At 46.8% G+C, this 25,975-nt stretch overlaps 1 protein-coding gene across 3 annotated transcripts in view; it reads right to left on the bottom strand.

Annotated features, from left to right (window-relative positions):
• Positions 1-3,175: 3,175 nt before the first annotated feature.
• The window catches only part of ppp1r13l (protein phosphatase 1, regulatory subunit 13 like), a 52,237-nt gene continuing 29,437 nt past the window's right edge, over positions 3,176-25,975 (bottom strand). For all 3 annotated transcript variants that reach the window (XM_060856196.1, XM_060856195.1, XM_060856194.1), the window contains 11 exons: positions 23,876-24,024; positions 22,305-23,439; positions 19,762-19,860; positions 17,578-17,660; positions 12,804-13,176; positions 10,220-10,716; positions 9,125-9,262; positions 7,513-7,646; positions 6,658-6,824; positions 6,308-6,507; positions 3,176-3,917 (listed from right to left, as the gene is read on the bottom strand). In XM_060856196.1, the coding sequence (XP_060712179.1) occupies positions 3,888-3,917; positions 6,308-6,507; positions 6,658-6,824; positions 7,513-7,646; positions 9,125-9,262; positions 10,220-10,716; positions 12,804-13,176; positions 17,578-17,660; positions 19,762-19,860; positions 22,305-23,439; positions 23,876-24,024 (3,005 nt within the window). In that variant the 3' untranslated portion in view covers positions 3,176-3,887. The remainder of the gene's footprint in view (positions 3,918-6,307; positions 6,508-6,657; positions 6,825-7,512; positions 7,647-9,124; positions 9,263-10,219; positions 10,717-12,803; positions 13,177-17,577; positions 17,661-19,761; positions 19,861-22,304; positions 23,440-23,875; positions 24,025-25,975) is intronic.

Consider the following 25,975-nt stretch of genomic DNA (forward strand, 5'->3'; position numbering starts at 1 on the left):
ATAGTTAAACCGTGTCCTGTCAAAGATTGAGGCTACTGTAAAGTTGGCTCTTGGGATCTTGGTCTACACATAGCAGCTGTAACTCATGTACGCTAGTATGCTGGGAGATGGATTCACCACAGATGAGGTAGGACAGGAAACAGGGCCGGGGGTGGGGGCGGTTACTGGTGGTGCAGGGTTTCCCAAGCTAGTAATCCCTCCACCGCTGCAGTAACCTGGGATGGGACTGTTGGAACATCAATCTATTCACAGACGCCAGACTCTGAACTCTCTCTTGCTTCTCCCCCACCTATCGCCCAGGGAGGAACAAGTGCTGATATGAAAACGTTGCAAGTTTATAAAGATCTCACTGTCCCACAGAGAGCTCAGTGAATTCTGTAATGCACATCAGCCACTTTTCTGTCCCTACCGAGGGTTCTTGGGTTTCGCGACGTCAGTCAGAAGGCTGACCACCTCCCCCTTCCCATCCACCCACAGCCCCTCTACTCCCATCCCTTCCCTTGACACAGCGTTAGGCTCCATCATGATTCCACAACAGCTGTCAGAATGCTTAGCAAATCCTGTGTGAGGTTTAATAATTAAGGGAATCGAGGGTGACGGGGAAAAGGCAAGAAAATGGAATGGAGAGTTGGTCATGATCTTATTGAATGGCAGAACAGGCTTGATTGGCTGAACAGCCTAATTCTGCTCCAATGTCTTATGGCCTTACACTAGAGTGCCAGGAACCATAGTGGGTACAGATCAAAGACAGTTAGTAAACAGGAAACCCAGATTGGGGAAGCTGAGGGGTTTTATTCACTCTGCAAGTTGTCATGATCTGGGCTACACTGCCCTGAAAGGGTAATGAAACAGATTCACCAGGGACTTCATTATTGGGGTGGGAAGAAGGGACGAGGTGAGCAGAACTAACTGGTCAGTATTGTGGCAGCTGAATGGCTCGCTCTTCAGAATACGTCTCTAGGATCAGAAAATAAACTAGGATCTTCCTGTGCAGCTCTAAATCCATTGAAAACAGGCCAAGTGGGACACAGGCACAGAGAATTACCTGCAGCATGGGTCACCAATAGGCTGTGCCTGACAGAACAAGAGGAAAGTCTTAAATCAACGTGTGTCTGTGTGTCACGTCCGAATGCAGAAGCTGCTGAACGGGCCGAAGGGCCGAGTTTAATCCCAGAGGCAGCCGAGATGCTTCAGCTGACCAAGAGTCAGGGGTCTGACTCAGACTCCCAGCCCAGGGAGACAGACCTTGGCCTCAGAGATTAAATACATCTGGTGTGGCTCATTTCCCTCTCAAGTCAGATTGTGGTTTCAAAGCCTTACATGAATGAAATTCCAGGCTTTCAAAATCTTCAGAGATGTTTCTCCCTGGGGCCCTGTTCAATCACTCCCAGAACGTGGACAACAAGGGGTTAAAAATAGAGTCAAGCTTCTTCTGCACCATCCCCATCAAACATAGGGTTCGCTAAAGCTCCTTCTACTCTTGAAAACAGAAAGTGACCTGAAAGTAAAGTTCTCTCTACACTGTTCCCATGAAACAGTCCCAGGATAGGGGCAGCACAGGTTTAGATACAAACTAAAGCTTCCTCTACACTGTCCCCATCAAACACTCAGGACAGGAATGGCCCAGGGTTAGATATAGAGTAAAGCTCCTTCTACTTGTATAAACTGAAAGCTGCCTTTACACTATCCCCATCAAACTGTCCCAGGACAAGGACAGCAAAGGGTTAGATACAGAGTGAAACTCCTTTTACAGTGTCCCCCATCAAACACTCCCAGGACAGGGACAGCATGGGGTTTAGATACAGAGTAATGCCTCAGTAATACTCTTCAGACTCTGGCCTGAGAAGCAGAGTTTGTGGGTTTAGTGCCTGCAAATTGGGATTAAGATTCAGAGGGGGCTATGAGGGGGAGGATGCTGAGAAGAGATTTCCCTTGGTGGGGGATTTGAGAGTGAGGGGGCACTGTTTAAAGGCATGGATGTCTTGTATAAAATTAAGAGGGATTTCCTCTCCCAGAGGTTTGTTAGACCTTGGATTCCAAGGTTCAAGAGGAGGAGACAACTATGGGTTTGGGTGCAAGTGGAAAGTGGGGTAGAGACCACAATCAGATTGGCCATAATCATATTGAACGGCAGTGCAGGTTCAAGGTGCCGAATGGCCTATTCCTGCACCAAATTGGTATGTCCCTATCCTGCACAAGATGTTTACAATGTTGGTTAGAATACATTCAAGTCAAGGACTCAGGACTGGAGCTGAAATCACGTACCTGCAGTTAAAATGCATGACTTCTAGATATTTTTCAAAATGTGGGCATTGTGGTCAAGGCCAGCATTTGTTGTCCATCCCTAATTGCCCATTGAACTGAGTGTTTGCTCGTGCCAGAAATCAGTAAAGAGTAAAACCATATAGCTGTGGGTCTGGAGTCACAGAGGTGGGACCAGGTAGATTATCTTCCCTAAAGGCTATTAATGAACCAGACAGGTTCTTAAATGAATCGATGATTGCTTCATAGACTCAATAGTGAAGCCAACCTTACATACCAGATTTCTTAATCAAATCCAAAATTTCTTAATCAAATCCAGCCATGGTAAGATTTGAACCCACAGATCCTAAGCATTAGCCTGGATTACCAGTCCATAAGACATAGGAGTGGAAGTAAGGCCATTCGACCCATCGAGTCCACTCCGCCATTCAATCATGGCTGATGAGCATTTCAACTCCACTTACCCGCATTCTCCCCGAGTCCTTAATTCCTTGAGACATCAAGAATCTATCAATCTCTGCCTTGAAGACATTTAGCGTCCCGGCCTCCACTGCACTCTGCGGCAATTATTCCTCAGGCCCACTACTCTCTGGCTGAAGAAATGTCTCTGCATTTCTGTTCTGGATTGACCCCCCTCTAATTCTAAGGCTGTGTAAAGTATCATTACAACCAAGCCATCTTTCCACAGGAGAATGAATCGTTGGCTGGGTGGTTTTGGGAGGTCAGGATGATGGAGATACAAGCCTCTGTGCCTTCCCATACAAAAGTCCTAATCAATGGTGTCTCTCATCTAAAGATCCAAATTACAGGGAATTTCTTGTGATTGACAATTCTCTCTGCCCGGCTCTATTTCTCCATCTCCATGGGATTGAAACCAAACACAAATCAAATGAAATTACTGCAGCTCTGTGAATATTATTTTAATATCTGTATAAACCATTAAAACATTCAAAAAACACTCCAACAAGCACTGTCCCTGACCACTAGCTGTGCGATCCGGTCAGTGGAAGAGAAAGGGAGGAAAATACAAATGAATGAAAAAGAAAAAGAGCTTGTCCCCAGTGGGAATGGAATAAGGATTTAATTTCGATTACATAATTTACAAACGCAACGTCCTTGGAAAGTTCATCATTGTGTGTCACAGGCTGTCTTGACGGAAATATGGATGGATAATGAGAGTAACCACCTTCCTCCGAGAGGGGCTGTCATTCAGCCAAGAATTGCAGGATGAGAAGAGGAGGAGTTAAATTGGAATCCTTTGATCTCAAAAGGTTTGAGTTACATTGTGATCAATAACCAAACGAGGAGGAGTTGTGGCACTGCCACCATGTTGCAGTATGGCATGCGAATGGGGCTCAGCTATTGCACTGCCAGTTGGGTATGGCATGGAACTCGATGGGCTGAACGGCCTCTTTTCCATGCTCCCATGACTCTACAAATGTGCAGGATGGCAGCTGACAGTCTGAAGAATGGAAAACTTGTTATTCGGTAGCGTTCCCACTCGGAATTCCGGACCAGCAGGTCACCCAGCATTGGCTGACTGTCCAAGCTGCAGCACTCGGCGTTCCCACTGCCGTCAGATGGAACTGGTGCAGTCTGTCCATGGAGAGGACGCATTCCCCCTCCTACACTGCTGGCCTCACTCTGGGAAACAACTAGAAAACAAACAGGGTCTGTTAGAAAGGACAAGTATCCATATAGCGCCTTTAACAATCTTAAGACATCCAATGGGTGGCTCAGTGGTTAGCACTTCTGCCTCACAGCACCAGGGACCCAGGTTCGAATCCACTCTCCGGCGCCAGTCTATTTGTAGTTTGCACATTCTCCTTGTGTCTGCATGTGTTTCCTCCCACAGTTCAAAGATGTGCAGGATAGGTGGATTAGCCATGAGAAATTGCCCCATAGTGTCCAGAGATGTATAAGCTAAGTGGCTTAGCCATGGGGAATGCAGGGTTGCAGGGATAGGGCATGGGGTTGGTTTTAGGTGGAATGCTGTTCAAAGGATTGGTGGGACTTGATGGGCAGAATGGCCTGTTTCCACACCTTAGGGATTCGAAGAAAGTGCCATGCAGCCAAAGACATCATTGTTGTGGTGCAGGTGACATGACTGGTGGGACATGCATAGCAAGATCCCACAAAACAGCCATCCAAGAATCTGTTCCAGTGAAACATTCTGTATTAAATCATTTCTCTCTCTCTTCCCATAGATGTTACCAGAGCAACAGAGTATTCTTCCTAACAGCATGCTGGCTGTACTCAATACCCCCACTGACCCACCCAGTGTATATGAAATTGGTCAACTCAACTAACTCCAGGGTAGTTAGGGAGGCAATTTGTGTGCTACATTTCCCAGTCACATGAAGAGACATGTTCATGGCATCGGCACTGTGCCCTAGCATGTGACCAAGGGCATAAAGGCCTCAGACTCCATCTTACTCAAGGGTCACTCGAAACATGACACTCTATTCAAATCACGCTTATTTCCAACCTAACAAGCCCTGACACTTGTGTGTCTGAAGAATGTATCATTTGTGCTTAATAGTTAATTGTAATAAATACCTGTCATATCTTTCAATATCCTGTTATATGCATTCAGTTTATGATCAAGGAAATAACAGCACTGAAACAGCAGGTTAAATGCCCCATTGGAGATAAATACATACCAAAAATGTGTTAAAATGATAGCTGGGTACCTTCAGTAAAATATTTTTCCAATGCTATTCTAAGGAGCTATTCTGTAATCTCTGGTGGATTTGATTTGATTTATTATTGTCACATGTACCCAAGTACAGTGAAAAGTTTTATTTTGCATTCAGTACATACAAAGATCATAGGGTGATTGAACAGAGGGTGACTGGATGATGGACCACAGACAAATCTCAAAAGACACTCCTTTCAAGATATAGTTTATTGTATCTCAGTAACTAGATTCAGGTCACATTAACTCTCGGGCAGGCTTACTGTGGAGGAGGCTGAGAGGCAACCTTATAGAAGTTTATAAGATAATGACAGGTATAAATAAAGTTAATGGTAGATGTCTTTTCCCCTAGGATGGGGGATTTCAAGGGGACACATTTTTACGGTGAGAGGAGAGATTTATAAAAAGACATGAGGGGCAAATTTTCTTTTATAGAGTGGTTTGTGTGTGGAATGAACTTCCAGAGGAAGTGGTGGATGCGGGTACAATCACACATTTAAAAGACATTTCAATAAGTACCTGAATAAGAAACGTTTAGAGGGATATGGGTCAGGAGCAGGCAGATGGGAGTCGTTTATTTCATGACTATGTTTGGCATGGACTGAATGGTCCATTTCCATATTGTTTGGCTCTATAACTCACTAAGAGATAGTTACGATGCACTTTGGTCTCCTGATGCTTCACCCAGAGACTGTTATCGATCAGACTGCCAGAGTTTTGGTCTTGCTCACTGATCAACCCTTACATATCCAATACCTTGTACAAGATGTGGGCCAAGTCAGCAAGGTTCACATTTCATGAAGTAATTAAGATCTTAACTGCTTTTATTCAGGGTTTTCAGCACCTGTAGTTTTTGCTTGTGTATTTTTAAATTGGGGATGGATTTGAGGGACAAATTTTAGCAGGAACTCTGAAAAATGGTGGCTCTGTGATTTTAGAATCCAACCAAGGGGAGCAGAGCCTGTCTGTGTGCAGCACTTCCTCAGTCCTGCATTGCAATAACCATGCACAAGCAGGGATTTAAACCTGAAACCTTCAAACTTGAGGCGAGTAGGCTACTCCCTTGCAACCACTAAATGGGAACTTTACCAGGACCCAAATATGTAACAATGCAGACACTGCCTTCTTAACTGAAGAGAAAGCCTCAGTCCCAGCAACTGATATGGCTTTCTGGTGCCACCTGGTGGAAAATGCAGGCATTGGCGATTTGGCAATGGCTCAATCCATGATGTCTCAGAGGTGAATTGTTGGCTAATCATCCCTGCCTAACCTCACATGAGGAATAGCACAGGATCCTCACACAAAGGGAAGGGAAGGGGCAGCGAGCAAGAGAGCAGAAGCATTTACCCCAAGGAGGTTGTAGGGGACGTAACCCTCTCGGCCATAAAGTGATGCCCACCACCAGTTCTTCTCCTCCTTGTCCCCCCGCTGCAGGATGGTGATGGTCTCGCCTTCACGGAAGGAGAGCTCGTCGCTGTTCTCTGCCTCATAATCCCACAGCGCATACACCACAGCACTGTTCATCATTCCAGCTTGCTGCTCAGCACCTTCAAGGGGAAAATAAAATGGGAGGGTGAATACAAGGTAGAGGGAGAACCACAGATGTGGGGTGGGGGGGTGGGGGGAGGAGAGAAAGAGAGGGAGACAGCAGGAGGGAGATAGATATGAAATGGCTGAAAACGTGGAACTGTACTCACTGAACAGAAACCGTGCACATTCCTCGTAACCATCCAAGTACCGGTCACATTTCTCTGCAGCCGTCTCTCCATCACTCAGAGTTGTTGAGAAGATGGCTGCTCCCTTTTTCACCAGGAAAGTGCAGATTGCCAAGTCATTACAAGACGCTGCACAGTGCAGGGGAGTCCTAAGCAGAGAGAATGATCCATCAGATAACCACCAAAACCTCCATGATCCTAATCCTCCCTCATCAGGGCAATCCTCTCCCTTTCTGAAGGTATCAGCTGCTGCTGAAGCACACTGCTCTTTGACAGTGCTTTGACTAGCTATTAAGACTGTGGGAGACATTATACCTAGGCAAGGTCCCTAACACATACACAGTTTGTCGCCAGTTTGATAAGGAACAGAACCCCTGTCTGGTTCCCCACTCTCTCCATCACAAGACCAATGAAACTCTGATAGAGAGTAACTAATTTGCTACAAACGAAGGACCAATCTCAGGAACGTTGTGCACACCTCTGGCTGCGATCACGTGTACATCACTGATTTTTAACCCTCCACCATTTTGGGCTGTGCCTTCTGCTCTCTGGACTCCGAGCTCTGGAATTACCTCCCTAAATCTCTCCTCCTCTTTCTTCCTTTAAGGCTTCTTTTTCCTTTTGGAAAACTTCCCTCTTCCACTGGACACCAATCCCAATGTCTCCTAACTGAACTCCATCATAAAATCTCCTGTGAAATGCCTCCTGATGTTTTACTGCCCTGAAGGTGCTACATAAATGCAGGTCTGTGCTGGAGAATTCATTCGCCAGCTGACCCAAACAGGGAGCGCAGCTGAATGGACGCAGAAGCCTTTTTTGGGCAGGGTGGAGACTAACCATCCGTAGCCATCGGCTGCGTTGATGTTGACTCCAGAGTTGACCAGAAACTCGACGATGTCATAATGGCCGCCACACACTGCGTTGTGGAGCCCTGTGATCCCCTCGTCATTGGACTGGCTCGGGTCATCCATCTGAAAGAGAGGAGAGCGATGTATCAGGTCACTGAGTGACAGGAGGCAGGGGACACGAGCAGTTTCTAACCCAAACCTCAGGCCACCTCTACCCCCAATACACTTAGGAACTTAAGAGTTCTAGAGATGTACAGCACAGAAACAGACCATTCGGTCCATGCCGACCACATATCTGAAATTAATCTAGGGCCATTTGTCATCATTTGGCCCATATTCCCTCTAAACCCTTCCTATTCAGGTACCATTCAGATGCCTTATAAATGCTGTAATTGTACCAGCCTCCACCACTTCCTCCGGCAGCTCATTCCATACACATACCACCCTCTGTATGAAAAGTTGCCCCTTTGGTTCCTTTCAAATCTTTCCCCTCTCACTATGCCCTCTAGTTTTCGACTCCCCTGCACTGGGAAAAAGACCTTGGCTATTCAGCCTATCCATGCCTGTCATGGTTTTATAAATCTCTATAAGGTCATCCCTCAGTCTACAATGCTCCAGGCAAAACAGGCCCAGCCTATTCAGCCTCTCCCTGTGGCTCAAACCCTTCAACCGCTCAAGACAACCTCAAATCTTTTCTGAGCCCTTAAGTTTCACAACATCATTCCTGCAGCAGGAAGACCAGATTGCACGCAGTATTCTGAAACTGGTCTGTAATCTCACCACTGCGGATCTTGTTAGGTTTATTCAGGAGGAGCCACTTGTGAAAACTGGACCCAGGTAAACTCTGAGCTTTCCCTGCTGCAGAGAGCGCTTGTGGAGCCCTTGGGAAAACTCCTTCAAAGGCTGCAGTCTGCCCAAGCACCAGAAGGGGTCAGTGGTGTTCTATCAGACAGTCAATGAACTGATTCCTGCTGCAGACCTCTTACAAAAAAATATACAGCAAACTATGTTTTAACGGGCACCTTACAAACTCTCGATAAAATAGCAAAACTCAAATCTCAGTACTGCAAAGTTAATTAACCTTGAAGTCTTTCATAGTAATCATCTTTTTCTTTACCTTTCTAGTATTCTATGAAGTAATGCTTAACATTTTAATACATTTCTCTATTTTTTAACCTAAGCTTTTGTTGTACTCAGGTACCCAAGATGGTGTCATGTGTGGCGACATTATACAGTTTTCACCGTACTCCTGTACTTGAGTACACATGACAAAGTCTAAAATCTATCGTGATATCTGAGTAGTCGGTTGAGGATATAGGTGAGAAGATTCTGTACCAGTGAGTTTTATTTAAGGCAAAGTTGCATTATTATTTAAGTGACTTATGCTGTATATAAGGTATATCAGTCATGTGTGTACCCCCGCATTACGTTTCTATTACTGAGGGTTTTTACACTGATTAGGTGTAACCTCTTGATTATCTGGAATATTTGATCAATTGGCACATTCCTGGCCCAATTGTAACTGGTGAGTAAGTACCTCCAGGGAGGGAGAAGGGCTTAGTCAAAATTCTAAGGTGGAGGAACAATCAATGCCAATTCACCTCGAACACCACTCGCTTCACCACCTCCAGCTCCCCAAGTAATGCAGCGTCCAGCAACACCACTAAAGGATTCAGCCGTGCTCTCATCTTAGTACTCGGTCCAGAGCTGTCTCCCTGCTTCAGAATTGAACGCTTCACCTAGAAAAGGTCCAGAGAGAGAAACAAGATCAGCTCAGCCGCTCCTTGCACCATTGGTGTGCTCACAGGGTGAAAGCACATCAGCACAAGTTTCATCATGTCATGTTACTTTGCTTTAGGCGCCTAATCATAGTCCCAGAGAGGGAGACAGTTCAGACTGTTACAGACCAGACTAGGGACCGGAATCCTTCATAGATCGGATTGCATTTTCCATCGAAAACCATAGGACAGGTACAGCATGGGGTTCAATAGACTAAAGATCCCTCGACTCTTTTAAACTGAAACTAAATAGAAAGTAATGCTGCCTCTACACTGTCCCCATCAAACACTTGCAGCACAGGGACAGCACTGGGTTAGACAGAGTAAAGCTCCCTCGATCTACATTGCCCCCCACCAAACACTCGCAGGACAGGGACAGCACAGGGTCAGATACAGAGTAAAGCTCCCTCTACACTGTCCCCATTAAATACTCCCAGGAGAGGGACAGCACTGGGTTAGATACAGAGTAAAGCTCCCTCTACACTGTCCCCATTAAATACTCCCAGGAGAGGGACAGCACTGGGTTAGATACAGAGTAAAGCTCCCTCTACACTGTCCCCATTAAATACTCCCAGGAGAGGTACAGCACGGGGTTAGATACAGAGTAAAGCTCCCCACCCAGCATTATGCCTTTGTCACAATCTGCTACAGCAGGGTGATAGTCAAGGAATAAAAGAAGTGGGCCATTCAGTCCATTGAGACTCCACTTCTAACCCAACAGCCTGCCAGAGTCCGCCAACTTGGTGCTGAATCAAGGGTGCACCCGACTGATATTGAACTGGACCTGGTAAAACCACTTCATGTGGAACTGCGTCACAATCAGCAGGACCAGGGGAGACAGGAGGGAGCACACGTGAGAGATAGACAGAGCAAGATGCACTGAGGAGGTAGGAGCACGGAGTCAGCAGCTGAACTTACGGGTAATGTGGAAGGCGATGATGGAAATTCCAGTATCGGTGTGGGGAGATTCGGGGAGGGGTGAGTGTCTGAAGTGGGTGAGGTATGTGGCGAGCTGGGTAAGGTACTGCCCTCGGCAGGTTCCTGATGCTTCCGCTGGCTGGCCCCACTGCGAGTGAAGAGCTTGGTGAGCTGCTGGTACAGGCGCGCTTGCTTCTGCATGGGGACCAGCTGCTGCACTGGCTGTTCGATGGATGTCCGCCTCTTTAGGGGACGCGGAATGGCAGCTCGGATACGCATCAGCTCCTCCATGTCCTGGATAGCCTCAGAGTCTGGCAGGGAGACCGGCTGCAGGCGTGTGGGGGACAGGGGCCGGGGAATACTCTCCGAATCAGGAGAGTCTCCAGGCTGCAGGATGTTGGCGATCTCTGTCTCTACCTCGCCCATCTCTGCCAGAGGAAAGGGGGAGTGCATGGCATCCAAGGGCAGAGCTGAGAAATCGGGCACCTTCCTGCCAACTGTGACAAAAAGAGAGGCAGAAAGAGAACACAAAAACAATTAACCACAAGGCATCAAAACATAACACTGACTAATTCCAGTCTCCACTCCTCAGAACACCCCCCCCCGACTTTTCTCCATCATCCACATCTGCCTATGGTGGCTCAGTGGTTAGCACTGCTGCCTCACGGTGCCAGGAACCCAGGTTCGATTCCCACCTCGGGTGACTGTCTAGAGTTTGCACATTCTCCCTGTGTCTGCATGGATTTCCTCTGGGTGCTCCGGTTTCCTCCCACAGTACACAAGATGTGTAGGTTAGGTGGATTGGTTGTGCTAAATTGCCCGTAGAGTCCAGGGATTCGTAGGTAACTTGAATTGGCCATGGGAAATGCAGGATTATGGGGATAGGGTGGGATACACTTTGGAAGGTTGGTGCAAACTCAATGGGCAAAATGGCCTCTTGTTGCATCAAGGATTGTCTGATTCTATTCTATGAACACAGCAAATTCATGGATATAGCTGCAAAGAGAAGTCATATCAGACTTGAAACATTAATTCTGTTTCTCTACAGAGCTGCCAAGTTCATCCCCCACACATTTTATTTCAGTCTGCCAGCATCCGCAGCATTTTGCATTTGTTTTAGCTCAGAAGAGTTCACAAGTGAGGCAGGGCAGTCGCTCAGTACACTGGCTAACATTCCAACCTCTCGACTAACCTCAAACACAGACTAACTGGTGAATCGGCTAGCGAATATTGTGCACACAATGACACTGTGTTCTCTCTCACATCAGCAGAGGCTATTATTTTATGGATCTGAAGCCATTTGGAGTCACTGTGAGCATGTGAAGCACACTGTACTAGTAGGGCGAGGCGTGAAACACATTAAGCTGCTGCGGTACAAGTCTGTGGGTTCGAGTGCCACCAGAGACACTTCAGCTGAGTGTCAGGGCCTAGAGAGCAATGAACCGCCTGAGGGTCAGGACTGATGTGGGGGTGGGGTGGGGTGGGGTGCCACATTGTCCAAGGGTCTTTTTTTTCAGGAAGTGGGATGGAAGTGGTCACCCCTCGGGTGAAACACAAATGTTCCTGTGGCTGTTTTGTCTCCCTGGGTGGCAATATCGATTTCCAAACCAGCGTCACCCAAAAGGGAAAAAATATATGAACCATCTGACATTTGTCACAATGCTGTCAGTGGGACCTTGCTGTGCACACAATTGGCTGCTGCACCTTATGCATTAAAATGCGCCATTGATTCATACAACCTGGGAACAGACCATTCGGTCCAACCACTCTATGCCAACCAGATTTCCCAAACTAAACTAGCTCCACCTGCCTGCCTTTGCCCATATCCCTCCAAACCTTTCCTATTTATGTACTTATCCAAATGTCTTTTATTTGTTGTAACTGTCTCCACATCCACTTCCTCTGGAAGTTCATTCCACAAATGAACTCCTGTGAAAAAAATTGCCCCTCATGTCTATTTTAAATCTTTCTGCTCTCACCTTCAAAATATGCCCCCTGGTCTTGAAATCCCCCACCCTAGGGAAAAGACACTTGCCATTCATCTTATCTATACCCCTCGTGATTTTAACATCTGTAAGATCACCACTCAACCTCCTACGCTTCAGTGAAAAATGTCCCAGCCTATCCAGCCTCCCCCTATAGCTCAAACCATTCATTCCTGACAACATCCTGGTAAATCTCTTCTGAACCCTCTGCCAGCTTAATAATATCCTTTCTGTAACAGAGCAACCAGAACTGGACACCGTACTCTGGAAGAGGTCTCACCAATGTCCTGTACAACCACAACGTTACATCTAAATTCCTTCACTTAAAAGGCCTGAGCAATTAAGCCAAGCGTATTAAGCGCCTCCTTTACTACCCTGTCTACATGTCATACAAACTTCAGAGAATTATGTACCAAAAGGTATTAGGTATCCAAAGGCATTGAAGTGGTCTGAGGCCTTTAAGATAGTAAATGATGCTAGAAAGGAAATGATTCTCTCTCCAATCTCCCTCCCTCCGTCCATCACCACACCCCCCCCACCCCCTCCCCCCAAAGGTAGCTCAGTAATATCTGGAAGGAGATACACAGTCACAGACTCACCTTCTGCTACAGGCTGAAGCTGTGGGTATCTCATCGTTGGAGGGGCAGCGATCTGGCCCTGAGGGAGCCTAGCCCCAGCAGTCATCCTTCCCCGGCCTTGTTTGACGATGGTGGGTCTGATCAGCACTGAGAGGGGCAGGACGTTTCTGCGCTCCTTGATGAACGAGGGTCGGGGGTTGTGTGGTGGCACATTGGTCCGGGACACGATTGGGGATGGCAGGTTGGGCCGGGGGTTGTGCTGGGGGGAGATGAGCAGTGGGGGTCTCCTCTGCTGCTGGACTGTCTCATGTCTCCAGTGGAGTGGGACAGCCCCTTTGGGTAGGGTCCCGTATATTTGAATCGAATTGAATGCCTTGTTTCTTCCTCCTGCAGTCTGGGGCGGGGGGGAGAAGACGGAGACACAAAATTAATTCACTTTCTCCTCATCCATCACAATCCCTTTCCAGTCTCTGTATGAAAGCATTTCCTTGTCCTCAAATTTGTTTTTGGCCCCTGACAACAAAAAATTGCCCTGTCTCCAGAATTACGCTGCACCCTTGGTGTGGGAGCTTGCAATGACCAAACTGTAAGCGGCTGTAAGCTTCCCTTATCGCCATAATGACCAGATTTCAAATGCATCCCAAAGCGCTGTAAAAATGCAAGCCCTTTCCTGAAATTGAAATCCATCGCCTTGCTTCCCTGTCCCAGGGCTCAATCAAATCTGGTGCTCGTCAATGGAACCTCACTACTGATCATAGTAATCGAGAAGGTGGCCAGCTGAAACAAAGGAATTAAAAACAGAAATTGCTGGAAAAACTCAGTAGGTCTGGCAGCATTTGTGGAGAAAGAAAGCAGAGTTAACGTTTAGGGTCCCTTCTTCAAAACTCAGAATGAAAGTGTTTCCTGAGAATTCAGGAAGGTCGGTGGGAGACAAAAGGATTCTTGGCTTCAACTGAGTAGCCCACCCCTCCCCCAGAAACCACTGCTCAAAAAGGTGATGGAACAACCACAATGAGGAGGTAGCAGTAACATCACTGGATTAGTAATATTTTCCCCTAAGAATTTGTACTTAAGAAGTTGTTCCTAGGTATGTTTGTGCTCAAGCTGGTACAAGTGGTGACTTGTAAACTTTACACTGTTTGAGTTTGTGACAATAAAGTTAATTAAGGAATTAAGGAATTAAGGATTAGATTAGATTAGATTACTTACAGTGTGGAAACAGGCCCTTTGGCCCAACAAGTCCACACTGACCCGCCGAAGCGCAACCCACCCAGACCTATTCCCTTACATTACCCCTGCCCCTAACACTACGGGCAATTTAGCATGGCCAATTCACCTGACCTGCACATCTTTGGACTATGGGAGGAAACTGGAGCACCCGGAGGAAACCCACACAGACACGGGGAGAATGTGCAAACTCCACAGTGTCAGTTGCCTGAGGCGGGAAAATGAACCCAGGTCTCTGGCGCTGTGAGGCAGCAGTGCTAACCACTGTGCCACCGTAATTAGTAACCCAGAAGTGCAGGCTAATGCTCCAGAGACAGGTTCAAATCCCACCACAGGTGCTGGTAGATTTAAATTTGGTTTATCAATGGGAAGATGATGGCCTAGGGGTATTGTCACTGGACTGTTAATTCAGAGACCCAGATAACATTCTGGGGACCTGGGTTTGAATGCTGCCCTTGCAGGTGGTGGAATTTGAATTTTATAAATATCTAGAGTTAAGAATCTAATAACTACTATAAATCCATTGCCAATTGCCAGGAAAAAACCTATCTGGTCCTTTAGGGAAGGAAATCTGCCATCCTTACCTGGTTTGGCCTACATGTGACTCCAGACCCACAGCAATGTGGTTGACTCTCAACTGCCCTCTGGGCAATTAGGGACAGGTAATATATGCTGCCTAACCAGCAATGCCCTCAGCCCATGGAATGAAAAAAATCTAGAACTGAAAGCAAGTCTCAGTGATAGTAACTGTGAAACAATTGATTGTTGTAAATGGATGTTTATGAATGTGCTTCAGGTATTGAAATCTATTCTTTGTGAGACTCCAGAATAGGCCACTCTGTTCCTCAAACCTGCTCTACTCTGCCAGCTGATGTGGCCTCAACTCCACTTTCCTGTCTGTCCATCCTCCCTTATTCCTCCACAGCAGCAGACTCTCAACTCCCTCTGGAAAGGTCGAGCCAACCACCGAGTTCAAGAGCAACTAGGGAAGGGCACGTAATGACAGACTGGCCCAGTGACATTCACAAAAGCAGAAATGAAATCAGACGGCCATGAGATTAATTGGATTACTCCTTCAAAAAGGACCAGTGTAGATGGGTTGGTCTAAATGGCCTCCTTCACTCAAGTCAACTCTTTCCAAAGCCATTGAGGTGGATGGTTTGAGGGAACTGAGCCAATTCATTGCTACATGCCTAGGTTTGGATCTGTCTGATCACCTGGTCCCTTTGATGCACGTGCACAGCAAAAATGTGACAAGTGTTTAATCCTGGACATCACCACCAAGCATTGGAATAATTAAACAATGAAGCACACTCATTATCCCTCTCCCTGCCCACCACACCCTCCAAATGTCAGATACTGGGTGTCAACATCATAACTCCATGTTAATTACAGGAGCCTGTATTCAGATACAAGGTGGAGTGTTCAGTGATAATTGCACCTAATGGATTTAATCCATCCCAGTATTAACAGAGTGAGGAATGGGTCTTTGCTTGCACAGAGGTTTGCTCACTTCACTTCAATGGTGGCTCCCTGTTGGTTTCTATATTCCATCATATTTACAGCTCCTAAGGTACCAAATCAGACCGTGCATTCGTGCAGCAAGACCTGGACAACATTCAGGCTTGGGCTGAAGGGGCACGGGACAAGTTCAACAAACAAGGGCCAGACAACAACAGTCGTCAACAGCAGAGAATCTCATCATCACCCCTTGACACTCAATGCTATCATCTTTGGATCCATCATCAGCAATACCCGGGTGATCCTGCTGATTAGAAACCAAACTCTGTAAAAACAGCAGCAAAAGCAGACCAGAGATTGGGAATATTGCAGTAACTCATCTCCTGTCTTCCCAAAGCCCATCCACAAGGCACAAGTCAGGAGTGTGATGGGTATAACCCCACAACACAAGAAGCTTGACACCATCCAGGATAAAGCCCGCTTGATTGGCACTGCACCCACAAATATCCACCCCATCAACTTCAGGTAGTAGCAGTATATACTATCTACAAGGTGCACTGCAGCAACTCACTAATCTCCTTAGACAGCACCTTTCAAAACTCGTGATTGCTTCTGTCGAGAAAGTTAAAAATCACACAACACCAGGTTATGGTCCAACAGGTTTATTTGGAAGTACAAGCTTTCAGAGCGCTGCTCCTTCATCAGGTAGCTAGTGGAGCAGGATCATAGGAAACATAATTTATAGTAAGAAATCATAGTGTCATACATTGATGTGATATATTGAACAAGCCTAGATTGCTGATGAAGGGCTTATGCCCATAACGCTGATTCTTCTGCTCCTCAGGTGCTGCCTGACCGGCTGTGCTTTTCCAGCACCACATTCTCTACTCTGATCTCCAGCATCTGCAGTTCTCACTTTCTCCTGCTGTATCTATCTAGGTTTGTTCAATATATCACATCAGTGTATGACACTATGACCTTTGCTATAAAAGCTGTGCCCTATGATCCTACTCCACTAGCTACTGGATGAGGGAGCAGCGCTCCGAAATTCTGCACTTCCAAATAAGCCTGTTGAACTATAACCTGGTGTTGTGTGATTTTTAAACTTTGTCCACTCCAGTCCTACACCGGCACTTCCACATTTGCGTGGAAGGAAAAGATCAGCAGAGACATGGGAAAACCACCCTTTGCAAGTTCCCCTCCAAGCCACTCACCACTTGACTAGGAAATAAATTACTGTTCCTTCAGCGTCGCTGGGTCAAAATCCTGGAACTCCCTGCCTCATAGCACTGTGGGATGTCCCTACATCATATGGATTGCAAAGGTTCAAAAACACTACTCACCACCATCTTCTCAAGGGGCAATAAAAAAAAGAACTTGCCAGCAAGATGCCGATCCCAGGAATAAATTGAAAGAAACGTACTGTACTCAGCTCCAGGCAATACACCTCCAGAAGGACATGTGAGCCTTAGGCAGGGTAAAGCTACTATGCTGACCCATTCGGAATGGGATTAAAGGGGTGAGACAAGGTGGTGCAATCCTGGTTTGGGAAGGTAATTGAGATGTTGAATCAGTTTGATATACCAGGGACTAAACTGTCCTGTGGTGGAAATACAAAATATACATTGCATGGGGGTGGCATCAGACAAGATGGGCCAATGGAAATCTGGACCTCTGTTATGGTGAAGTGAATTTTGAGGACTTATACTGAATGGAATTTTATTGGGCAAGAGAGCCAAAGGGGCAAGGAGTAGTAACTGGAGCTAAAATACAGATCAGTCGCAGTATAAAAGGGTCTATCATATTCCTGACACTGATATTCATTGTTCTGCAAGTACATCCCAACTCTATTAGGAAGCAATTTTCATTAATCATTCTGCTCTTCCCTACGTATTGCTGAAAATTCATCATTCATTATTCTTATGTGGAATAAACCCCAGTTTTTAATTCTTTTGCTATTCATCAAATTTATAGGAAGCTTACATTGCCTGCAAATAGTGACGATCCCTCCCCCGACAACGTAACCAAATTGAGAGATAGGCTTGAAGAGGCCAAACCCGTTGTCCTTCCGCAACAACTGGTCGCAATGTTACTGGTCGGGACTCACCTTGCTTGGGAAAACGGCCAAATCGAGGTCTGTTTGCCTCCAGCTCCCTTCATGCTTCGCTGTGCTCCAGTTCTGTTCATGATCTGCAGTGACACCAAGAGACAAACACCCATTAGATTTTAGACGTTGTTCCCTGGCCAGCATCTCTGCCTCAGGCTTGCTGCAGTGTTCCAGTGAAGCTCAGCGCAAGTTTCATTAGATTAGATTACTTACAGTGTGGAAACAGGCCCTTCGGCCCAACAAGTCCACACTGACCTGCCGAAGCGCAATCCACCCAGACCCATTCCCCTACATTTACCCCTTCACCTAACACTACGGGCAATTTAGCATGGCCAATTCACCTAACCTGCACATGTTTGGACTGTGGGAGGAATCCCACGCAGGCACGGGAAGAATTTGCAAACTCCACACATTCGGTCGCCTGAGGCGGGAATTGAATCCGGGTCTCCGGCATTGAGAGGCAGCAGTGCTAACCACTGTGCCACCGTGCCGCCCAAGTTGGGAGAACAGCACCTCATTCTCCGCTCGGGAACTCTGCAGCCTTCTGGACTCGACATCAAGTTCAACAATGTGAGGGCTTGTTGCATCTTCTCCCATGTCCTTACCCCAACACACCGGGCCTTGTTATCACATGGTCTATTACACAACCCATTGTTAGTCACACATAGTCCCCAACTAGTCTCTCTCTGGGCTCCATCGCCACCAATCATGTACTCCTTATCACCATTACCACCTCACCCCCTCCATAACCTCTGCATAAAAACCAAGCTACCATCAGTTCTGAAGAAAGGTCTCTGGACCTGAAAGGTTAACTGTGATTTCTCTCCACAAATGCTGCCAGACCTGCTGAGCTTTTCCAACAATTTCTGTTTTTGTTGCTGATTTCCAGCATCTGCAGTTTTTACCATTAGATTGCACTGCCCTCAGAACAACCCAATCATCACCAGTCCACAGAGACCCTCTGACCAAGGAATTCTGTGTGCCCTTCCGGGGCTCTGAAGTGTTAGGAAAAGAAAAATTACAGCCATAGATAAAGGAAAAGGCCACTCCTCAAACCTGTGGCCCAACCCCACTCACCTGCCTTGGTTGCATAACTTCTTAAAAATCAGTGTTAACCCAAAGCACGCCCATTTTAACATCTTTAATTTCATGTGGTTTCAGACAGAATTAAAAACTGGGAGGGGTGGAAGGGCGGGCACAGACTTAGTGTTTCACAAAGGGAGCAAATCCGTGGGGAGGGGAAGACCTTTTTCACAAAGCAAGCAGTTAAGATTTGGAAAAGTGGTGGAAGCAGGTTCAACTGAGGCATTCAAGAGGGCATCAGATGATTAATAAAAATCATGTGTAGGGTTGTGAGGAAAGGACAGGACTTTGGCACGAACTTAAAATGCTGACAGAGCCAGTACAGATACAGAGGGCTGAATGGCCTCCTTCAGTTATGTGACAATCCTGATTTGTTGGCATGGGGTGGGATTTAGTGAGCTGATGTGTGTTGGGAAGGAGAATTCGGGAGGGGGTTGGAAAGCTTAGAATGCTTAGGTACCAATTGAAAATAAGACTACCAGGTAGGAGAGAAGCAGAATTCGCTTTTTTAAAAAATCACAACAAGATGTAACAATCTGGGAATGCGCTGACTGAAATGGTAGTCAAGACACGTTGGAAAGTAACCTTCAAAAGGACATTGGATAAATAAGTGAAGAGGAGAAATGTGCAAGGTTTTGGGGGCAGAACAGGAAAGGTGGTTAGTTGAAGAGACATTGCAATGTGCCGATGGGCTGAATGGTCTTGTGCTGTAGCAGTGATTTTCATAGACTCCCTACAATGTGGAAACAGGCCATCAAATCCATACCGACCCTTTGAAAACCATCCCACCCTGACCCACATCCCTCTTCCCTATCCCTGTAACCCTACATTTATCATGGCCAATTCACCTAGCTTGCCCATCCCTGGACACTATGGGGTAATTGAGCATGGGCAATCCACCCTAACCTGCACATCTCTGGACTGTGGGAGGAAACCCACGCAGACATGGGAAGAACGCACAAACTCCACACAGACAGTCGCCCGAGGGTGGAACCGAATCTGGGTCCCTGGCACTGTGAGGCAAGAGTGCTAACCACTGAACAAGCCCTTTTAAGATGTTTGAGGATAATGATCAATTTGCTGCCCAGAGACTAGACTTACTGGTTTCATAGCTAGGGTTCTGTGACGGTCTCTTCTCGTATGCAATGTCCAAATCGGCCTCAGCCCACACACCCGGTTTCTTCTTCTTCAAACTGTCATCTGTGAATGAATGAGTTTAAAAACCATTTATCAATCATTTCTCCAGACTTCAGTCCCATCAACTGTTGAGAATCCATTCCTGGAAGTATATGGACATATAAATCAGGAATAGGCCTCTCACAGAATCATGATTGTAACCTTCAGCCTGCATGCCCATCCACCTGTTAACCTTTCACCCTCTTGCTTAACAAGCATTTCCAAACCTCTGCTTTAAAACTATTCAAGGCCTCCACTTCCATTTCCTTTTCAAAGGCTCAAGACTCTCAGAGAAAATATTACTTCATTCTGTTTTAAATAGGCAGCTCCTGATTTTTAAACTATGGCCCCTCTAGTCTTTCCACATCTAGCCAGTCAAGTCCCCTCAGGATTTTATATGTTTCAATTGAGTCACCTCATTTTTAAAAATTTCAGCTGATTCAAGCTTAACCTTTCCTACTTTTCTTTATTAAATACCTTGCCTATTTCAGGTATCTGTCTGGTAGACCATCTCAGAAATATCTCCAATGCACATACATCCTTTCACCAGCCTACACCACCACCTCTGGTAGCCCACTCCAAACACTCACCACCCTCTGCATGAAAAAGTTGCCCCTTAGGTCCCTTTCAACTCTCCCCTCTCACCTGTATCCTTCAATTTTGGAAACAAATTATAAATTAAATCCCAGCACTAATACCTGTGGTATACTATTCATTACAGCTTGCCAAGGTGTCCAGTACACTACACAGTACTCCAATGTTGCCTCACCAGTGTCCTATACATCTGAAGTTTAACCTCCCTACCTTTGTACTCAATATCCCTCACAATACAGTACAACTTAACTTTTTATAAGCTTTTGATTACCTCCTAGCTGACTAACCTGTCAAAATTCATGTACTAGTACACCCAGATCCCTCTGCATCTTACAACTCTGCAATCTCTTACTATTTAGATAATAATTATTTTTAAAAGCTTCCTGCCAAAATAGACAGTTTTACATTTCCCACATCTTCGCCCATTCAAAATCTATCTACAGTTTTCCTAGAGGCCTTGTGGCCACTTCACAATTTACTTTCCTAACTATCTTTCATTTGCCAGCCAATTCACAACCATGTTCTGTTGTGACATCTAAATCATAGTCATACAGCATGGAAACAGGGTCTTCAGCCCAACTCATTCATGCCGACCAGGTTTCCTGAACTGAACTGATCCCATTTGCCTGGGTTTGGCCCGTATCACTCTAATCATTCCCCATCCCATGTTCCTTCCAAATATTGCAATTGCACCAGCCTCCATCACCTCCTCTGGTAGCCCACTCCAAACACTCACCACCCTCTGCATGAGAATGTTGCTCCTTGGGTCCCATTCAACTTTGTCCCCTCTCACCTGTACCCTGCAATTTTGGAGACTTAAATTATAAACAGTTGAATCCCAGTACCGATCCCTTTGGTACACCACTCATTACACCATGCCAGCCAGAAATGGGCCCACTTATACATATTGGTTTCTGCATCCAGCCAATCTTCTATCCATTCCAACATGCTACCCTCTACCTCAATAGTTTTCATTTTCCACAATAACCTTTCACATGGCACCTCCTCAAATTCCTTCTGAAAATATGCACTGTGGGGACAGTAACACCACTCAGCTAGATCGCAAACAACTCTTGCCCAAATAAACAGCACACTATAGAATGATACAGCAAGTGACCTCTGGTGAAACAGAGTGGACAGTTCCACAATCCTTCCTTCGCTGAATGAATTGTGACACCTGCCCACACAAGCACTGTTACCCCCCCCCCCCCCCCCCCCCCACTCTTGAATAATTCGATTTACAATGGTTATTAGCAAACATAGCTCCAACTGTAGATAGGATACAAGGATACAAATTCTCCCTTGTACAGCACAGAGAGGAGCCCTCCAGCCCAAACTGGTCCATGCCAACCAGTATGTCCACATTAACCCCATTTCCCTGCACTTGGCTCATATCCAAGGCCAATTCCTGGTGAAGGGCTCCGGCCCGAGACATCGATTTTCCTGTTCCTCGGATGCTGCCTGACCTGCTGTGCTTTTTCAGCATCACACACTCAACCCATATCCTTCTGAACCTTTCCTATCCCATCCTTGTAATGGTCCAAATGTCTTTTAATGTACCTGCCTCAACCATTTCTGCTGGCAGCTCATTCCATATACATGCCACCCTCTGTGTTAAAAAGCAGCCCCTTAGGTTCCCTTTCATTCTTTCCTCTCTAACCTTAAACCAAAGGCCTCTACTCCTTGATTTCCCAACCTGGGAAAAAGACTGAGTGCATTCACCCAGCCCATGCCTCACGTGATCTTACACACTTCTATAAGATTCCCCGCTCACGGAGCCAGTGGTTGAGGACAAAGTGGCAGCAAGCAGATCTCTAATCTTACACCATTCAAGGCACTCATTCCAACCAAAATAACATGTCAAAAGTCTTCACCTTTACTGAGGTTCAGCACTCCAGGATCGAGTGCGAAGCCACTCATGCCTCGTCCATCCTCAGCCTTGTAGTGGTCCGGGGGAAGCCGGGAGGCAGCAGAAAGCGGTGGTAGAAAGTTCTCACGGGGGGATACTCTGGTGGGCCCCAAGGTTCCGGGGTAGGCTGACGGCACTGAACTGAGCAAGCCTGGCTGCTGGGGGAGAGGGCTCTCCATGGTCCCACTGGGCAAAGTCTGGGCTTCATGGGCAGCACCCACAAGGGGATGGATGGAGGGTTCGGGATTCTCGAACGGGGTCACAGGGAGAAACCCGGGTCGGGGAGATGGTGCTCGGTCCAGTGGAGCACGGGGATCCTGCTGAAGCACCATTGGGGAACTGGGCATCATTGCCCGGGGAGAGGGCGCTCGGTCCAATGGAGCACGGGGATCCTGCTGAAGCACCATTGGGGAACCGGGCATCATTGCCCAGGGTGAGGGTGCTCGGTCCAATGGAGCACGGGGCTCCTGCTGAATCAGCATTGGGGAACCGGGCATCATTGCCCGGGGAGAGGGCACTCGGTCCAATGGAGCACGGGGATCCTGCTGAAGCACCATTGGGGAACCGGGCATCATTGCCCGGGGAGAGGGCGCTCGGTCCAAAGGAGCACGGGGATCCTGCTGAAGCACCATTGGGGAACCGGGCATCATTGCCCAGGGAGAGGGCGCTCGGTCCAATGGAACACGGGGATCCTGCTGAAGCACCATTGGGGAACCGGGCATCATGGCACGGGGAGAGGGTGCTCGGTCCAAAGGAGCACGGGGATCCTGCTGAATCAGCATTGGGGAACCGGGCATCATGGCACGGGGAGAGGGTGCTCGGTCCAATGGAGCACGGGGCTCCTGCTGAAGCACCACTGGCGAACCGGGCATCATTGCACGGGGAGAGGGCGCGCGATCGAACAGAGGACTGAAAGCATAGGATGAAGAAGGCTGCTGTGGGGGCAGCGGTGTGTAGGCTGGTGATGTCCGTGGAGAGGGCGATCGAGTCACGCTAACAACTGGCAACAGCTCGTCACGTTTCGTCTGTGACTCCATCCAGCTTGGGCCGTACACATTGGATGATGGCGAGGCGGTCATTGAGCTCTCTTTCCAAAAGGTCTGAAACATTTGAAAAAAAAGAATGACACGGCATATCAAGCACCCCAAACATTTCCGCACAGATGCCACCCAACTTGCTGGGGCTTTGTTAATTATTTCTTGCCCATGTGCTTTGAGGATTCAGCGTTGCGCTTCTTTTAAACAGATCCTCGCTGAGCAGCTATGAGGAACACAAAATTTAATATCGCACCCGGTCCCCTCTCCAACCCAAAATCCGACCCTGTGCCAGCCGTGATTCAATGAGTAGCGCGATCGCCTCAGGTTGTGAGTAAAATTTTACTCTTGGACGGCAAAGCTAGTCCCCGTGCAGTGCTAAGGGAGTGCTGCAGTCTTGGAAGCACTGTCTTTTCAAACAAGAGGCTTTGCTTGACCTCCCGGGAGGCTGCTTTGTTAACATGACATCTCCCTCCTCCTCCAAGGTTTATCACAATGATACCTTGCTGTCAGATGGAGCCGCATCAGTAACCACAGGGCTGCTCTGTGTGGACCACATCGAGTCCAGCTCCTGCGATAGTTTGTCCAGTTTGTATGTTGCCTCATCCAACTTCTTCTGTTCAGATTGAAACATGAGGCCTGTCTGGCATTCTTCATTAGGAATGAAAAGAACAGAGAGAGAGAGAGAGAGAGAGACATCAGTGAGGAAGACACAAAGAGCAGGAGCCTTATATAAAGGACATGAAAAGAGTCAACCAGCGAGTTAAGCTTATGTTTCACCCGCTCAGGTATAGAACAACCACTGGATGTTGTGCTGGGTCTTTGGTATTATTATACATTCACAGGATGTGGGCATCGCTGTCCAGGCCAGCATTTATTGCCCCATTCCTTATAGCCCAGAGGGCAGGTTAGAGTCACCTACATTGTTGTGGGTTTGGAGTCACATGTAGTCCAGACCAGATAAGGATGGCATAAAAGGACGTTAGTGGACAAGATGGGTTTTTCCAACAATCGACAACGGTTGCATGGTCATCGTCAGACTCTTAATTCCAGATTTTTTTAAAAAAACTTGAATTCAAATTCCATCATCTGTCATGGTGGGATTTGAACCTGGGACCCAGAACATTATCTGGAGTCTCTGGGTTAACAATCCAGCGATAATATCACTAGGCCATCACCTTCCCCAGTTGTAGTTGGGGAATGTTATGTCATCCATATCTCATGTTGCCTTCAGAGTAATGTGTATGGGAGTTACATATATTTAGTAAACATTGCTACAAAAGACAAGAACCTTTTCTCCTGAGACTCAACCTTTTCATAAAATCTTTAGACTATCACAGACAGGAGAATTAGTAACAGTATTCTGCTGAAGGTTCCCAGGTCTCGTTATCCCTAAAGAGCAGTTTCATAAATCACAGAACCCTGGTACTGTACATCACACACAACAATGATGAACAGCCACTCAACCCCTGAAGTGAATAATGGCTGGCATCCACCTTTACAACCCCTTAACCCAACTAAAAATCTGTCAAAAATAGAAAAAAAGCTGGAAAAGCTCAGCAGGTCTGGCAGCATCTGTGGAGAGAAATCAGAGTTAATATTCCGGGTCCGGTGACATTTAGGCAGAGATTAGTCACAGCAGAAATGTTGAGGAATGGTCACTCGACCCAAAACATTAACTCTGATTTCTCTCCACAGATGCTGCCAGACCTGCCAGCAATTTTTGTTTTTCAGCTTTTCACTATTCTTTGGATAAGTACTACCTGACATCATGCCTAAATGGACTGCTCTTTGTAAATCATTCCTTAATCCAGACAGGGAGAACTAGCCATTTGGATACAGAACTGGCTCAAAAGGTAGAAGACAGAGGGCGGTGGTGGAGGGTTGTTTTTCAGACTGGAGGCCTGTGACCAGTGGAGTGCCACAAGGATTGGTGCTGGGCCCTCTACTTTTTGTCATTTACATAAATGATTTGGATGCGAGCATAAGAGGTACAGTTAGTAAGTTTGTAGATGACACCAAAATTGGAGGTGTAGTGGACAGCGAAGAGAGTTCCCTCAGATTACAACAGGATCTGGACCAGATGGGCCAATGGACTGAGGGGTGACAGATGGAGTTTAATTCAGTTAAATGCGAGGTGCTGCATTTTGGGAAAGCAAATCTTAGCAGGCCTTATACACTTAATGGTAAGGTCCTAGGGAGTGTTGCTGAACAAGGAGACTTTGGAGTGCAGGTTCATAACCCCTTGAAAGTGGAGTCGCAGGTAGATAGGATAGTGAAGGTGGTGTTTGGTATGCTTTCCTTTATTGGTCAGAGCATGGAGTACAGGAGTTGGGAGGTCATTTTGCGGCTGTACAGGACATAGGTTAGGCCGCTGTTGGAATATTGTGTGCAATTCTAGTCTCCTTCCTATCAGAAAGATGTTTTGAAACTTGAAAGGGTTCAGAAAAGATTTACAAGGATGTTGCCAGGGTTGAAGGATCTGAGCTACAGGGAGAGGCTGAACAGGCTGGGGCTGTTTTTCCTGGAGCATTGGAGGCTGAGGGGTGACTTTATAGAGGTTTACAAAATTATGAGGGGCATGGATAGGATAAATAGACAA

Source organism: Hemiscyllium ocellatum, chromosome 47 (genome assembly GCF_020745735.1).
Source record: "Hemiscyllium ocellatum isolate sHemOce1 chromosome 47, sHemOce1.pat.X.cur, whole genome shotgun sequence".
Lineage (NCBI taxonomy): Eukaryota > Metazoa > Chordata > Chondrichthyes > Orectolobiformes > Hemiscylliidae > Hemiscyllium > Hemiscyllium ocellatum.